This window comes from Amblyomma americanum, chromosome 10, assembly GCF_052857255.1.
Source record: "Amblyomma americanum isolate KBUSLIRL-KWMA chromosome 10, ASM5285725v1, whole genome shotgun sequence".
Taxonomy (NCBI): domain Eukaryota; kingdom Metazoa; phylum Arthropoda; class Arachnida; order Ixodida; family Ixodidae; genus Amblyomma; species Amblyomma americanum.
In genome coordinates this window covers 128,427,338-128,445,611 of record NC_135506.1, presented here as the reverse complement: position 1 = coordinate 128,445,611, position 18,274 = coordinate 128,427,338, and the positions used below count along the sequence as shown (strand labels likewise).

At 45.3% G+C, this 18,274-nt stretch overlaps 1 protein-coding gene across 1 annotated transcript in view; it reads left to right on the top strand.

The window, feature by feature from the left end:
- Nucleotides 1-18,274, top strand: part of LOC144108704 (uncharacterized) — a 227,223-nt gene that overhangs the window by 38,464 nt on the left and 170,485 nt on the right. Inside the window, exons 3-4 of the mRNA XM_077641876.1 lie at nt 2,749-2,883; nt 13,862-13,909. Coding sequence (XP_077498002.1) covers nt 2,749-2,883; nt 13,862-13,909 — 183 coding nt within the window. The remainder of the gene's footprint in view (nt 1-2,748; nt 2,884-13,861; nt 13,910-18,274) is intronic.

Sequence of the window (18,274 nt, the reverse complement as noted above, 5' to 3'; positions counted from 1 at the left end):
TGAACGGTGCATGGTATGCCGCAGCTCGTGAACGGATATTTATGCCAGAGAAAAGAGAAACAGGCGGATTGACTATCTGAGTGGTTGCGCAGGTTCGCTGGGAGGACGAGATGGCAATCTCGTCTGTTTTCGAACGGCCCAATCTCAAAAATGTCCCGATATGTCTGCGGGGCAGAAGTAGTGGGAGGTCAACGACAGTACTATCGGACGCGACGCCACCGCGGAATAAGCTTCCTTTTACAGCCGTCTGTTTCAAGATCGGTGCATCGAAAGGTAATGGCGGAAACTGAGGCGTTGCGCCCCTCAGAAACCCATCTGTTTTGTCGGGAATATGTTAGAAGTATTGAGAATTCGATGTTCTTTTTAGGTGAGCGCCTAAAACGAGCGAGGTGGTATTATTTATTATTTATTCTTTTTGTCATACTGTAGGCCAGTAAAGGCCCATACAGGAATGGGTCAGCGAGCACCGTAACTGCGCCATGAATACATGTCAGAGTGTAGAATTTTCGCGACAACTCTCGCTGACCTCGCCACAGGGATGGACCAGCCATTCTAAATTAGAAAGCAGAAATGAGGCGCATGCCCGATGTGTTTTTGGCGGGGCGACGAAGCGTGGAATAACCGTCACCTATTCTTTCAAGACGCAATGCAGAGTGTGAGCGGAGCGCTCAAATGAAGTATTCCAGAGTCAGAGGGAGAAAGAAGAAACGGTTGTCCGGTTGACTTTCCTATTCTGGGTGAATGGCGAGAGGGGGCATAGAGGGGAATGGCCAAAGAAAGGCGCGTGGTGAGGAGCAAGAACACCGGGCAAAGATGTGATGAGCGCTGCAGTCACACCCCGCGGCACAAGGTAGACGCTCCCGGGTATTGAGTAATTGACCTCCGCGCCTTAAGGTCAGCTGACCCTTTTATTTCCTCTGTTAGAAAATAACAAAAAGCAATAAAAACATACAGTAGAAAGAGGGTGCCCGGACAAGCGATGCTTTTCCGCGCATTAATCCTATTCATGGTAAATGAAGAGAAACTTCACGATTTTACTCTGCGTCAGAGAAGCAGGATCTTCACTGTCCAGAGCACAGCATAATGCCTGTCCTTCCTCACTAAACATAAGACATTGAAACCGGAGACGTTCCCCATAGCCACGTGTGCCACGAGTGGCAGGTGCGAAAGGAGCATTGAACACTAAATGGCCAAGCTAAGCTTCTCCACGTCGTGGTGCTTGGGGAGTATGGGAAATGACTACATTTGTGAGTTTTGTTTAGAGCATGGAAGCTGGAGCGCGCAGAGATTTCTTTAGTGTGCCAAGGATATGCTGACAAGCGCTACCTGGCTGTTCGGTACTCGTGAATGACAAGAGGAGATAGTCCTAGCGAAGGCACATGAGCCCAAAAGAAAACTGTGTCGGGGGTGCCAGTTTTTTTTTTTAGCGTTTAGCTCCTTTTCTTTCTTTTTTATTGGCTTTAAGCCTAGTAAAGCGTTGCTGGCCCGGGCTCCCTCTCTCTTTCATCTATGTTTTTATGTATTTTTTTCTGACAGGACCAATAAAAGGGTAAAGGGGGTGCTAGCAAGACTAAAGCGAGATAATAGACTGCAACAAGAGAAACGCATAATTTACTCGAAGCTTAATGAGCGTCATGTGGGAAATAATGCAGATCGAGCTCTTGTCTCACGGATATATACACAAAAGAAGCAGCACCCTATTGCTTGATTCTATGGATTGACTTGTTAATAAAAGGACATTATGGTTTCCTTAATAGCTAGGCCCGCCATAGCTAGGCCCGCCGCGCGATATGCACATCTCCGATTGAACAAGCAATCAGGCTTGAGAAAAGCTTAAACCTGCGCCTTACCTCTTTGGTGTAAAAAGTAACCCAAGCAGCACAGGTAATTGGCCCAATATTGGAAGCGTATTGGCAAAGGCCGGTCCTACAAAAGGGCCAGAGTGAAACCATCCATTTTCAATATTTGGCCGATTACCTGTGCTGCTGGGGAAATGGCCAGTACTACTGAATTGCATTCAACCTTGTAATTTCATTTATTAGCAAAGCAGTAGGAACAAAACAGTCCCTTTCGACTAGCATGGTTTGCCTCATCTCAGAGCGGCAAATGTTGCCCTCTATCAACATTCCAATATGAGACAGAATGAAGTATTTATAAACATCTAAACCTGCAAAGAAGGTTGTTGTTTCGAATGGGATATGCTAGCACCCGTACAGCCCACACCACCTAAAGCAGAGAAATACCTCTCTTTTACAAACAGCGCCACCAACGCAAGCGTGACTACTTTCGTTCGGAAACACATCCTTCTTGTGACAGGATGACGGGGCATATATGTGCAACAGCAGGTGCACCGAACAGAACCTTTCACTGGCCACAGGTGCTTCTCGCTTATGAAGAGCAATTACTGCGCACAGCCTAGCTTTCCCTTGAAAGGGGTCACGTTATACCACATACTTACATACTTGGGATCCCTGCGTTTTTATGCTGGATTTGAGAAATTATATCTATGTAACGACAGCGACCAAAGAGTATTTAAGAAGGTTTCTTGTCGCAAGTTACTGGGCGCTCAAATGAAAGGCTCGCTGCACGCATGGTTCGCACCCTAATATATTACCACTCAATAATCCGGCATTTTTTGTTTCTCGGCTGTTAGCCTGCGACTGTTATCATTCCACATACTTTGAAACGTTCCCTAAACGCTCAGTTTTCCCTGGCTGCAGTATTGTTTTCGTCTTTTTTCTGCTGCAGGCCTGCTGGGCCCGCCTCAACAGGAGTCTACGGTGGATGCGAGTTCCCGGGTTAGCATTTCTGTCCCACGCAGGACTTGGCACATGACTGTCACAGTCCCCACGACTGAAAGCACGACGACCACTTCCACCAGCAGTGAGTTCATCTCTGGCAGTTTTGAGATTTCTATAATTTCTTTCCGAGGTTATTTTCCTTTAGCTACGCAACCGCAGACAAAAACAGCCGACGTGTGGGCGCTTAAGCCGTAATATTTCGCAGCTGTAAGGTGTTCGTTCTCGCGTGAGTGATCACATGAGCAGCTCGAGAATGGCATTTTAAACCAGTAGCAACACCAAGTCCACGTTTTATTTTCACTATCCTCTAGTTCTGGACGGAGACGCGTCAGGTGTGCAAGCTTCACGTTTCTAACGACAAAGCGAGCCTAAGAACATTACGCTCTATAATAAAAAAATTTGTAGCTGCACTCAAGCACTGTCGCCATTCGCAGTGAAGCAATGAAGCTAAGTTTACTGGAAAAGCAGCGCTGAACAGACGAGAACAGAGACGAGGCGACAAGGACGGGCGCTGAACTGACAACAAATTTTATTGAAGGGATTCACACTTATAAACGTAGTGTAGCTACCGTTCGCGCATGCTCAGAAAAGTCAGCTCTTTTGGTGAAAGGGCGATAGAGGCTGTGCTGACGCAGCCCTCTCCCAGGCTATATATCTGATTTGATTCTGCTATTTCTCTAGTCATACGTACACTGCTCTTTCTGATTATGGAGGTGTCATCGAGTGCAGGAGTACAATCTAGGCAAGTGATACAGTGACTTGCGAGGAAGCCTTCTGAATCTTTTCCCTCGCGTGCATTTTTCACGTTCAAGGCATGCTCTCTTAACCTCTCGTTCACGCATCTCCCAGTTTGGCCAACATACGTCTTTCCACAACTTAACGGAATTTTGTAACTACACCTTCTGTGCAATCAACATAAGGCCGCCTATGTTTTTTGCCACAGCCACGCTGCTGGACACAAGCTGTCCAAGCTTTGCAGGATCACTAATCCGGAGGCGACCCAGCAGCGTGGCTGTGGCAAAAAACATAGGCGGCCTTATGTTGATTGCACAGAAGGTGTAGTTTACAAAATTCCGTTAAGTTGTGGAAAGACGTATGTTGGCCAAACTGGGAGATGCGTGAACGAGAGGTTAAGAGAGCATGCCTTGAACGTGAAAAATGCACGCGAGGGAAAAGATTTTGAAGGCTTCCTCGCAAGTCACTGTATCACTTGCCTAGATTGTACTCCTGCACTCAATGACACCTCCATAATCAGAAAGGGCAGTGTACGTATGACTAGAGAAATAGCAGAATCAAATCAGATATATAGCCTGGGAGAGGGCTGCGTCAGCACAGCCTCTATCGCCCTTTCACCAAAAGAGCTGACTTTTCTGAGCATGCGAGAACGGTAGCTACACTACGTTTATAAGTGTGAATCCCTTCAATAAAATTTGTTGTCAGTTCAGCGCCCGTCCTTATCGCCTCGTCTCTGTCCTCGTCTGTTCAGCGCTGCTTTTCCAGAAAACCATGTACCAACACGCCCAACTCGCCGCATTAACCAAGCTAAGTTTACTCCTCATTTACGTGGAAACTTCAAAAACAAGCTGCCGTGCAACAAAGAGACGTTTCTAAGTAGTCCCGAAGACCACAACCATTTTACTTCGCTGGCAGTGGCTGAAGAATACTGACAGTTTATCGGGACGATACTGAATTCTCAGCATTCCGACCGTCTAGTGTCCGGTTACACGCATCTCTGTCGCCGCGGGACATCTTTGTTTTCTTCGTGCGTTTGCCTGTCCGTGTATGCAGTCCACTATCTCTTAAGGAACTTCGCTGTAGTGAGAGCATGCTCGTTTGAAACAGGCGCGTAGTTATTGTTTTAGGCCGAACTAAAGAGGAAGCTTGGGGCACGACACCGACTCTTGCACAATTTTCACCCCGGTATTGGCCTTCCAGGTGCTGTCGTACTGGCTCTCTGCTGGTACGCGCCGTGGCCTGGACCCCTGCCCATCACCTACACTGCACTTCCCGGATTCTTCGGCTCCGTGGATGCCTGAACAGTCATCTGCTGTATCAACCGGACCTGACCGCCCATATTTGGCGCCGCTCGACGCCTTCGCCTGGAAACCACCGCCATCGACTACGTCATCAATCACATGGCCAGAGGCAACAGTATTTAATCTGCGGCACAACATCAGCTCGGCGGGGCACGACACCGACTCTTGCACGATGTTCACCCCGGTATTGGCCTTCCAGGTGCTGTCGTACTGGCTCTCTGCTGGTACGCGCCGTGGCCTGGACCCCTGCCCATCACCTACACTGCACTTCCCGGATTCTTCGGCTCCGTGGATGCCTGAACAGTCATCTGCTGTATCAACCGGACCTGACCGCCCATATTTGGCGCCGCTCGACGCCTTCGCCTGGAAACCACCGCCATCGACTACGTCATCAATCACACGGCCAGAGGCAACAGTATTTAATCTGCGGCACAACGTCAGCTCGGCGGGGCACGACACCGACTCTTGCACGATGTTCACCCCGGTATTGGCCTTCCAGGTTAGTTACCTAGACTACGCTAAGGAGACTCGTAGTAGCGATCGTTGTCTTTTCGCGGTGTCGTGCCCCTACGACTTGAAATGGCGCACTGCGCTGCGTGTGTTATGTGACATACTTGCCTTTGATTTGCTATCTGAGCTAATGCTGCTGCTTTCGGGAGATGTTGAACTTAATCCTGGCCCCGGACCAACCAACCTTTCCGATGCTTTAGATGCTCTCAAGCGGCTAGAAGAACACCATGCAGCCATGCGTGCCGACCTTGATCAATTGAAAACAACCCAAATCAGCCATGAAACACAACTAACTGCACTTTCAAACCGAGTAGCAGTGCTCGAATTAGACGAGCGTAAAACAGTATCACCATCAAAACAGGTAGAGACTAGCCAGATTTTGCAGGACATCGCTGAACTAAAGGCCGCCAACATAGACGCGAAGAACAGAATGCGCCGAGACAACCTGCTCTTTTTCGGCTTAGATGATAGCGACAAAGAATCGTGGACTGAATCGGAGGAAAAAGTTATTGCGCTGTGCAAAGAAAAACTAGATTTGAATCTAGAACCAAGCGCCATAGAACGCGCCCACCGCATTGGTCAGTTCTCAACGGAAAAAAAGCGACCAATAATAGTTAAAATGAATCACTACAAGGCAAAAGAAAGCGTGCTTGCATGTGGTCGTAAATTGAAAGAAACACCTTACGTTATCCGAGAAGACTTCGAATTCGCCACTCGACTCGCTCGCTCCAAATTGGTTCAATTCATTAAGCCCCGAGGGTGTAGCTTTAAGCTTCGATACGATAAACTTATCGTTGGCGAGAAATATTACACCTACGATTATGCCTCTGATACCATAACAGAAACAGATACGAACACCAAGCCCGCGGCAAAGATAAATGGAGCACAGGACAATACACAGCAGGCCTCAGAGCAAGCCAAGTGACACTCTACTGAACTGCATGAACCGATTCCGCCAAGCAATCGTCATTCACCCGCACTCATCAACATCGCTTTTACTAATATACGGAGTATTCTACCTAAACGCCATCAGGTTCACAGTTTCATTGAAGTCACAGACGCCGATATGGTCATACTCACAGAAACTTGGTTGCGCCCTGAGATAGAAGACCACGAATTGTTCCCTTCAGACTTCCATTTCACCACATACCGCAAAGATCGCACTAACCGAAAAGGGGGAGGAGTTCTAATAGCCGTTCGTAACACTCTGCAGTCCTCGATTATCCGGCATGATAATATCCTAGAAATGATCTGGGTATGCCTTCACAACGCCTCCGGAAAGCTAGTGTTCGGTGTCTGCTATAGACCCCCAGACAGTCACGTATCATTCCCCGATTCCCTACGCCATGAATTAACGATTATGAGGAATGAGTATCCCAAAGCACCCATATTTCTGTTTGGTGATTTCAATTACCCACAAATTAACTGGTCATTGCTCTCGACACTAAGTTCGACACCTGCAAACGAACAGAAACTTTTTTTAGAACTAACCCTTGACTTTAACCTTCAGCAAGTGATAACAAGTCCAACGAGAGGAGACAACATCCTAGATCTTTTGCTCACAAGTCACCCGGACGACGTAAAATCCATTACTGTCCTTCCTGGATTAAGCGACCACAACCTTGTTCACATCTCTATGACGCTACCTTTAAGGAAAAAATCACCAACCAGCAAACTGATAAAAGACTACAAAAGGGCTGATTTTGATGCTATGAACAATGATCTTGAAAAATTTTTCGACAACTTTCGTTGCACTTATCTAAATCGCACACCTAACTCGAACTGGAATTTGTACAAAGACACCCTACTACATTTGGAAAGTAAGCACGTTCCAACACTACTTATTAAATCAGATACCAAGAATCAATGGTTTAACAAACGCCTCAAGTCTCTCCTTGGCAAAAAGAAGCGCCTGTATCGAACAGCAAAACTTCAAAATAGTCACTTAGCATGGAAAAATATCGCTTGTGCGCCCAACAGTATACCACAGAACTGACAAGTGCTAAAGATAAGTTTTACTCTCAAGATTTACTATCAATCCTTCACTCTAACCCCAACAAATTCTGGCGCATGCTATCTAATAAACCACAAGATCGCCATGTACAACTCCTAGATGCTGATGGAGAACCAATCAAAAGCGATGACTGTGCGACCGCGCTCAACAATTACTTTACATCAGTTTTTTCTGCTGCTAACGTTACTGCTAATGAACACATTCCAGAAATCTCACTCTCAGAAATGCCTAAAATTGAAATTAACCCTGATGGTGTATCAAAGCTTATTGCCTCACTGAAAATATCTACATCTGCCGGCTGCGATCAAATTAACAGTAAGCTACTAAAAAATACCATGTCATTGTCTAGCCAGGTACTGCATCTAATTTTTACGCAATCCTTAGATACCGGGGTTGTCCCTGACGATTGGAGAAAAGCTCAAATTACACCCATATTTAAAGCGGATGACCGCACGTGCCCTAACAACTATCGTCCCATTTCCCTCACTAGTATACCGTCTAAACTACTTGAGCACATTATTTTTTCCAATCTTATGACCCACCTAGAATCAATGAACTTTTTCTATCCGAATCAACACGGCTTCCGGAAGCAGCTGTCATGTGAGACCCAGCTCGCCGAATTCACCCACGACATTCTACAATACTTAAATAACCTTGACCAGATCGACGCTCTCTTTCTCGACTTTTCAAAGGCATTTAATCGTGTTTCCCATAATCTTCTTCTTTTTAAGTTGTCATCGCTCGGCATTCCACAAACTTTGCTCTCCTGGCTAGAGCAGTTCCTTAAAGGACGTAAGCAGTTCACCTGTGTTAATAACTGTCGCTCAGCTTTTTCCGACGTAACATCCGGCGTACCTCAAGGTGCAGGCTTATCACCTCTTTTATTCCTCATCTACATCAATGACCTACCGCTCAACATAAAATCAACGCTACGTTTATTCGCAGATGACTGCGTAATTTACAGCCCCATCCACGGCACTAGCGCCATTGCCGCTCTTCAACAGGATCTAACCACTATCTCAGCGTGGTGTGACAAATGGCACATGCCTCTTAATCTAAATAAATGCCAATCCATATCATTCTCCCGCAAAACACAGTTATTGATAGCACTTAGAACATAAAATCGGTCGCCGTCACGAGAACATCATCTTATAAATACCTAGGAGTACACATCACATCATCGCTGTCATGGACAACACACATTCAGACCATCTGTTCCAAAGCATCACGCACACTTGGTTTTCTCCGGCGCAATCTAAAATCTGCATCACCTGAAGTAAAAAAGTTGGCATACATAACATTCGTACGTCCTAAATTGGAGTACGCGTCATCTGTCTGGCATCCATCACAATCGTATCTCATCTCAGACCTTGAAGCCATTCAAAATCGCGCCGCCCGTTTTATTACATCGCAGTACTCAAGAAATACCAGCGTAACATTACTAAAACGATCCCTCGGCCTTCAAACACTAGCAACTCGCCGTGTTATTTCCCGTCTATACCTCTTTCACTCTTTCTTTTATCGCTCACCAAGACATTTGTTGCTGCAGCCACCCCCACGTACGTCATCCCGCCTAAACCACAGTAACCCAATCGCACGCATTAAAACCCGCACCTCCGCAATGAGCAGTTCATTTTTTCCCGACGCCATAGTGCTCTGGAATGGCCTTCCCGACAACGTAATAACATGCTTCGATCGCCGCCTTTTCCACGAGAAACTGGCTAATCACTTCTCATAAACATATTCATACTGCGACACCGAAGTGCCAACTGTTCCTTGTTTTCTTTTTGTATGTTTATTTCTTGCTTTTAGTTTGTATATTATTGTACACTTTTTTGGTACCCCGTGTATTTTTCCCCCTTTCTTTCTTTTGTGTTCTCTGCTACTACCCTCCAACCTGTATGTACGCCCCCCCCTTATGTAATGCCTTCGGGCCTATAAGGGACAAATAAATGAAATGAAGCTGTCAAGCTTTAAATGCTCTAAACTCCACTTATGTATTGCGTACTAATGCAGGAATTTTATCCTCAGAAATTCAATTCTTATTATTCCCCATGTCGTCAATTGGACGATCCTGTCTTTGCTGTTATGCACGTCTTGTGCTACAAATGATTGCTTGATTGCGAGTGCTATCTGGCTACAGATACGACTGTGACAAAGACACCTGCTTAGCTGACACACACACACGCACACAGCTACTGATGAGGCTCCGAACAAGCCGTGTAGGCACGAAAACTTGAACCAAACATGACCTCCTGCCAGAAAGCCGTTGCACAAGCGAAAATATTCCATGTTTTTAAAACTGCAAGGTCAACAGTTTCTAAAGGAGAATCACGCCAATTGAGCTAAACTATGCGTGCACTGACGCAAAACTCCTAATTTACGGCTATTCATAATGTTCTCTCCAATTAAATTTTGACCCCCCTTAAATGAGTAGAACTAGAGGTCGGTAGGATTAGACACTGGGACATTGTGCCGAGAATCCACAGACTAATCGTTTGCTTAAATTTAAATTCGCGCAAGTGGTATTATGCTGTAATGGTATTCCATCGAATAATTTCGGCGGTATTTAGAAACTAGCTTTTAGCGTCAAGATTTTGTTTCTTCTCAGTACTGTGTGGCTTGCAGTGGAAGTTAAAAAATATTATGTCAGAGTAAGCTCGCTATTCAAAATTCATTGCAAAAATTTTGGTTCAGTATTTTGCCTGTCATCATCAGCAGCCTCCATTAAAGTCATGTAATGAAAATCACAGGGAACCATAAGAAGAAAAGGACGCAAATTTCCACACTAAACACATTCCTATGCCAAAATAAAGTTGCAGAGTGGACCAAGATGTACTCGATGACACGCTGAAACGTATAAAGCAGATTACTCGACTGACGCCTGAAACCATTCGACCATCCCCGTAAGGAGGGAAAGAGGGTTTCTGACAGGTATCTTGATGCATGAACCGCACATGCCCAATACTAGGTGGCTAGACTGGATGTCCTGACATGAACCGGGCTGCTAAGAAGGGTGTCGGCTGTCATATTTATAACACGTGTCGATGATTTAAGGGCGCCGGTAGTAACTGCAGTAAACACACGCTGCGATGCGCAGTACTACATTGACAGGAGGATGGGGCCTTCATTACTACCATTCTTGCTGCCTGGTACAATTGTCTTACGCTTCTAGCGTGCTGGGCGCCAGCAGTGCGGCACCGGTTTATATGACGTCTGATGATAAATGAACTTAAATTAATAACAACGCAGCCAGCTATGAAAAGTAAACTGACAGGTGCTACGTTGAGAGACACGGGAAGAGGGCAGAGTCGGTTAAGGAAGAAACACGGGATAATTGCATGCTAGTTGAATGAAAGAAGAAAAAATGCACTTGGGCAGGACATGTAATCCAATGCCAAGATAAGCGATGGTCGCTATGGGTAACGGACTGCATTTGGTGGACGGACTGGTAGGAAGATGACATTAAGAAGTATGCGAGATAGGGTGGCCACACATGGCTCAGGACAGGGTTGATTGGAGAGATATGGGAGACGCCTTTGTCCGGCAGTGGGCGTAGTGAGGTTGATTATGATGATACGAACGCTACCAATAAATTTCAAAAATTTAACAGAAGGCGAAATTGACACCCGAGCACAGAAGCGCCCCACTGCTTTTTCGCCAGCAGGTATGTACTTTGTGCTGCACAGTAGAAAGCTATTGAAAGTTTCGCCAAAGCCATACAAGGACAGCAGGTCAACGCCACGCTGGATGCGGGTGCACTGCACATAACTTGGCCGAAGGTGATAAAAAAAGAATGTAGCTATGAGCACCTATAACCTGCCCTGGAATCGGCTACACTGCTCTGGGGATGTGTGGATGCATTTCATGCTATTGCGTGGTCTGGGCAAAAAGATACAGCGCAAATCTTGTATTCATACTACTCATCGCTTAATTGGAATCGGATGTTGTAGCTTGTGGTTTGCAGTGGCAACATCACATTTTATACTTCCGTGAATAGTGTGGCTGTCGGCGCTTTGGCTCAAGGAATTATGGCTCTCAGTATGCGCTGTAGTGAACCTCGGCAGCCGAAAACCAGACGCATGCAAAGCCAGAAGCCAACCGTACTGAAAATATTAAGGCGATTTATTAAGGCCTTTATATTAAGGCCTCTGTAGGCTCATGACTCGCTAGCAGAGGGGATGTTTGCAGAAAATTGTCACACTATTGCTCTCAATCAAACTGATGATGTCATTGAAATAAAATTTACTAATAAGCAAAAAATTTTAAAAAGAACGGGAATAAAAGATTAAAAAATAAAAATGAAAGTAAAAATTTTTAAAAATAAACGTAAAAAGAAATTGAAATAGAATATACAAATAGAAATTTAATAGGCAGACTTTCACCCAGCTGATTTCGATTCCGTTGAATAAATAAATTTAAAGTTAACAGACAATTGTGTGGTCTTTAATCAACATCACCACTTATCAGCGGCACAAGCAGCAACACCGCGCAATAGGCTTTCGCCTAACCGTACTTTAGGTCTACAAAAGCTATACGCTTCAGGAGAGCAAGCTGCCTGGCTAGTTGGTGATGCATGTTGTTTTGTAGGAAGCGCAAAAAAAAAAACGGACGAAGGACGGAGTAAGGACACAAAAGGGTACGCTGGTGAAGGTGTTTTGGTGTCCCCTACTCCGTCCCTCGTCCATTTTTTTGCGCTTCCTACTAAACAACTATACGCTTCATATCCCTCGTTATGCGTCTCCTTTCAAAGGGCTGTAATATTGGTGTGAAAGACTCCAACGAGTTCTTTACACCCCCCTTTTCCAGCAGAGTCATAACATAGCGAGGGATTTGTTTCCGCCAGTCTTGAAGCTATCGTTTGCATAACCGCATTTTAGCTCTGCTGCTTGGTTTCAGTCTTCCACAACTGTCCACCTACTACATAGGGCTTAAGAAATAATAATAATAATTGGTTTTGGGGGAAAGGAAATGGCGCAGTATCTGTCTCATATATCTTTGGACACCTGAACCGCGCCGTAAGGGAAGGGATAAAGGAGGAAGTGAAAGAAGAAAGGAAGAATAGGTGCCGTAGTGGAGGGCTCCGGAATAATTTCGACCACCTGGGGATCTTTAACGTGCACTGACATCGCACAGCACACGGGCGCCTTAGCGTTTTTCCTCCATAAAAACGCAGCCGCCGCGGTCGGGTTCGAACCCGGGAATTCCGGATCAGTAGTCGAGCGCCCTAACCACTGAGCCACCGTGGCGGGGCGGCTTAAGAAGTCTCGCAACGCTAATCGGTGCAGTTGGGTAGGGGCCTAGTGAACTATTCCACGGTGAAGCTTTGCGGTCTAGAGGGTAAACACTTTGACATGCGGGAGCACTAGCCTTCGTAACTCAGTGAACCACCAAGTGAGGAACGCCTATGCTCTGGGCTTCATTCATCAAACTTCTTTCAAATTATCAACCGTCTAAGTAAATAAACAGTTAAAGGCGCACTAAAGAGGAATCTGAACTCGTCTTTTTTACCGCGGCAACTCTATATTAAACGTTCCGGACATTCTTAGAAACTTCTAATTATTGTCCTGTGCGGCCTATTTTCCTGTTTAAATCCGGTTAAATTCCCCAACTGCCGCCTTCTTTTTGAACTCAACGAGGTAGGTGGAAGGAGTCAACCAACGCGTAAGCCAGTCCCGTGGCAGCTTGCCGCTCTGCTATCGGCGGAGTGATACGTAAACAAAAGCGTCCACGTGTATTTTTATTTCCGTGGGCCTAATTTGCGGCTATATTGCTTGTGACTGGAACTGTTTATTCATATAAACCTAAAAACAACACAAAAGCGAAAGCGAAGCCTTGTCATGAGCCTGTCATGAGCCTTCCTTGGCTCATGACAGGCGTGAACTGAAGCTGTAGAAGGAAGTTTTAGACGGAAGCTGTAGACGGAAGTTGCAGGCGGAAGTTGCTGTAGGAAGTTGTTTGCACGAACTGTCAATTATGAGTTGTGTGGTAAATAAAACAAATTTAAAGTTTTTAAGGAACAGTTCTTAAGCAACGTATATGTAATGAAATAAACCAGAAATTACAACTAAAAACAAAAAGTAAAAAATGAACCACTTAAATAATTAATGCAAATTTTAAAAACAAACAATTTACAGTAAAAAACAGAAAATGATAACTGAAGGAAGAATGAGGACAGGGAAAGGTTATCGCATTTGATTTCTTAAGCAGGCTGAAGTGCAATCCTGTGAAGTTTTTATACTCTAATCAGCCATTGAAGTTATTCATGATAGATCATTTACTTCCACTTTCTTACATATTAGGAGGTTAGAAAAATGATTTCAATATTTCGCGTTGAGGTGTATGGATGTCTAGAGGATAACACGTAAGGCTTTAAACCAGGCGCAAAAATATTTTTCTGTGCAAAAAAGTTTGTTCTTTTCTATTCTGTTGCGCGTCCGCTGCTTAAATTCTCGAGAGCATAGACCTCACTAACAGTAAGCATGCTTTGTTTGTTCCAGCCACAACCACGACGACTCACTTCACAAAGACATTGCCGACAACAACAAGTGCGTATTTTTTGGTTGACCCACTCCGAGAGTAAATTATGAGCGGCATGGTTGCGGAATGACTTATCTTAGTTGCCAAGGGAGTCATGTTTGTCAGTTGGAGGTGGTTGGTATGTCTCCGGAACCTTGCAGCACAGAAGTTCCTTCCGGTCTCGTCTCGCTGGTATCAGTTACATCGCAGATGACAGTGGCTTCTGTGGCAAAGGTATCGCGGCAGAAAAGTTAAACTGAAAATCCTGATTTTGTGCTTATATTTTAAACACAACAGATGAAGGGGTTCAAGACTGAAAACGGCGCGAAAAACGGGACAAGATAGAAGCAGCACACACAGCTTCTCTCTATCTTGTCCCGTTTTTCGTGCCGTTTTCATTCTTGAATCATGAACCAACTGGCCCAACAATCCTCCCTTTCGCGAATAAAGGGGAACGCGGTTTTCAAAACACAAAGCTGTGGATACAAAACTTTAGAAAACACCAGATCTTTTTCTACAACGACTTCCAGATTAAAACACCAAATATTTTCCTCCAAAACAGTCCACAAGTAACTTTCAAAGACAATTTTTGAGGCCTTAGGTAGCACGAAACTGGCTGAAATCTTCTTGAGAATGGCACTTTGCTCAAAAGTTGTTGTTTTTTACCTGACTCCCCGCTTGCAGAAAGCGTAGCACGGCAATGGCTTCGCGGATTATCATGCTGTTTATTGCAGTGTGTTCGCTGATAATTGTTTTATGCAGTGATTTTTTATATTGTTGAATTACTGATTAACTTTTTACTGCGTCATCAAATTGAGCCTACATTAATGAGTGAAATATGCAATTGTGGATATAAGATTCTATAAAGAAAAAAATAAGCCGCAAAAAAATTTTGCCGAATATCACAGCGTCAACCATTTTAGCAAGCAGTGGGCTTTTCAATAAGCTTGCCAAGTTTCATCGCTCTGCGCCAAAATATGAATAGGAATATGAGTAGGGTAACTATTATTTTTAAAGTGGTAATACACGACTTTCAATAATAATACGCTAATGGGCCCTAATAAATTAAATAATAATTAGCCAATTTTTATCCTACTGATTAAGAGAAAAAAAGAAGCATCCCCTATGCTTCTTGGTTTTTGTGACTGTTGGCTTCCGTCATGTATGTCATAACGGACCCTCTTTTTCCCTAATATACCCTAATAAATTAAACATTACCCTAATATACCTAATAAATTAAATAATAATTAGCCAATTTTTATCCTCCTGATTAACAGAAAAAAAAGAAGCATCCCGTATGCTTCTTGGTTTCTCTGACTGTTGGCTTCCATCATGTATGTCATAACGGACCCTGTTTTTCCCTTCCCGTGTCTGCTGAATAGCTAATTAGGGCCTCGATTCTGGCAGTCTTTATGCATTAGGTAGCATAAGAGGGTTCTCGCACAGCTTTCGCCCTCACTGATCGAGCACGTTCCTTCGTGGTACTCACGGTAATACAGGACGTGCTACGTCCGCCGTTATGACAGAAGGTGGCACTGGTGAGCACTCTCAAGGTTCGGTTAAACGAGATATAAATATTCCTGAAAGTAGAACATTGCGCAGCAATCGCCGTGGCTCAGTTGGTAAAGCACCAGACTTGGTATTCGGAGCCCGTGTGTTTGGATCCCACCAGTGGCACGTGGTTGTTTTTGTACTGCTTTCTAATCAAGTAGCTTACAAAAATAATAATAAAAATACGATATTCATATTCATATTCATGAACAAAATAAAAGCTACATCTCCTGTACTCCTTGGTATGTACTGTTATCTTCCGTCCTGTATGTTATAACAAACGCCTCTATATCCTTCGCATGTCTGCTCAATCAAAGAAATATATACTCAGAGTGCATTATAAAAGTACTCGACAGGGTAGCTACACGGTAGCGGAAAGCTCTCTCAGTATGTGAAAGAAGGATATGAGGGATGTGATACTTTACATGTCACTCACCTGAACGCGTGCACTGCATTTGGAAACGATGGGAAGCGCCCAAAGTTTCTAAGGAAAAGGCCGGAGTCAGCGTTTGGAGGTCATGCCCAGAACGCCTGGCACGCATAATGCTATAGGACGCTGAAGCCGCAAAAAAAGATGTTTGACGGCGGCACACCACTGGTATGGTATCGATATTTTTTCAGGTTTGCCGGCAGGCAACAGAAGCACAGGCTTATTTATGACGACACGGTGGTGACGCCAACTGAAAAAAGCGTAGTCCGCACCCTCTGCCTTGGGCTTTTGCATAGCTTGTATGAAGCCTGTTCACTGCAAGTATTCGGAACGGCTGTGACTTTATTCCTTGTAAGCCGTCTAGTTTGAACACCCCTTGTTTGAAAAAAAAGACATTCCCCTATGGAGCTTGGTTTGGGTGACTGTTGGCTTCCTTCATGTTTGTCGAATGTTTGTCGAATATATATATATATATATATATATATATATATATATATGTGTGTGTGTGTGTGTGTGTGTGTGTGTGTGTGTGTGTGTGTGTGTGTGTGTGTGTGTGTGTGTGTGTGTGTGTGTGTGTGTGTGTGTGTGTGTGTGTGTGTGTCACTCGTCGAGCAGATTGGTCCTCCGATCTAAACATCGAGTAAAATATAAATGTTGCCTTATACGAAGCGTATACTTCGCCATATAATATTTTAAGCAGTCAAGTACGGCATGTTGTTCAACTATATGCATATATTGTGCGGGTACTGGGTAGATCCTCGCACTTTTCCCCTGACAAAATAGAGTTGCGCACAACCGACTCTACAGTCTCTATGGCGAGCCGACGCCTGCAAGGCCCTCCAACCAAGTTCGCTGCACGACTGAACCCCGCTGACAGAATTCCCGTCGCGACGGCCACCCAAACTTGTGGCCTACCGGAAGCTGCTGCTACGCCGTTTCTCGATCTCTCGCCACACACCAAGCATACCCAATAATTCTGGAAAAAGCATTTTGTAGCGAGAGCTACACTGGAGCATTTCGCGGTGGCCGGCATTTCGCGGTGGCCGGGAGAAGCCAGTTGGGCGCATGCACCTATACCATGTCAACCGGACAGGAGTAGCAGGTGCGGCATGCGCTTTGCCGTCGCCGCGGCCGCGCGCCCGCTCTCAGAGCCCTGCGTGACGTCACCCGGATGAGCAGTTGTGCGCATGCGCTGATACCATCGTAGCCAGAGAGACCCCACAGGTGCGCCGCGTGCTTCGTCGCTGCCTCCCTGCACGCCGCTCTATCAACCTAACCGCGCGTCACATGCGCAGCATTGCGTATAAACGGCGATGTAGTGGGCGTCTGTATCACGTTTCACATCGATGCAAAAAGGGACAGTCCACCGCCGCTAAACGGGAGTATAGACAAGAGAAGATTAACTCTTCCGATCCTGAAGTTGCCGCCTGGCACTTGGCTACCCAACAAAGAATGAGCCTAAGAAGGCAAAGAGATCATCTAAGACGCCCGAAAGGAGAGCAGAACGGCTTGCCAAGCGGAGATGCCCGACAGCCGAGCGTAATAGGCAGCGCATAGCCACCGAGATGGTGTCCAATGTCTTTCACTGCTAAACATACACCGACCACAACCAGCTCAGCCAGGGACACGTACTTCCTCTCGGTACGTATATCCTGGCACATCCGAGATAATCCGCTGCCAATTTTTTGAAAGGGGAAGAGTTTATGGGCGTATCTTTTTTCGTACATTGTGAGATTTCACTATAACACTCAACATATCTCTACATCTTCGGGAGGCTATAATTTTTTGTTACTATTAACGTTTTTTTCTGTCCTCAAAAGCATTCTTCTTTGTTTTATATGGCAGTCTTAACTGGTTTATGCGAGCGATGGAAACACTGTAAAAGAAAAATCTTGCAGCATGTTTCGATCTAGTGCTTTAAGTTACGCTTCCGGGACCGATTTTCTGTCGTCCTTTTGTTTATGGTAACTTCTAGCAGGACGACAATCCCCACTTATTTAAGTTACGCGTGGACAGCGTGATAACATTGTACAGGCAAGGGCGCGATGCGCACCTCCGGGCCCGAACACGCCAGTGAAAAGGACCCCTACTTGCAAGGCCGACCGGCTTCCATGGACAGCCATGCTTGTTGGTAGACAGTTCGACTCCTGACCGGTGCCTTACGCAAGTTACCACTAGCAATTCGGTTCTAGATAGACCGCAGATTAGAACGCGACCACTGCAACACTAGTCCGACAATTTGTGGTCCCACAGTCTTAGCGTATAAAACGCATCACCGGGCAAGATAATGAGTCGTCTCTCGGGGGCATATATAAGGCAAGTCAAGCGCCACGCTTCGGAGAATATCCTGTTTGCTGACGTCACTTTCTGTCGGAATTTATTGTGTGGCGACATCTTTCCCGTAAAGCCCCAT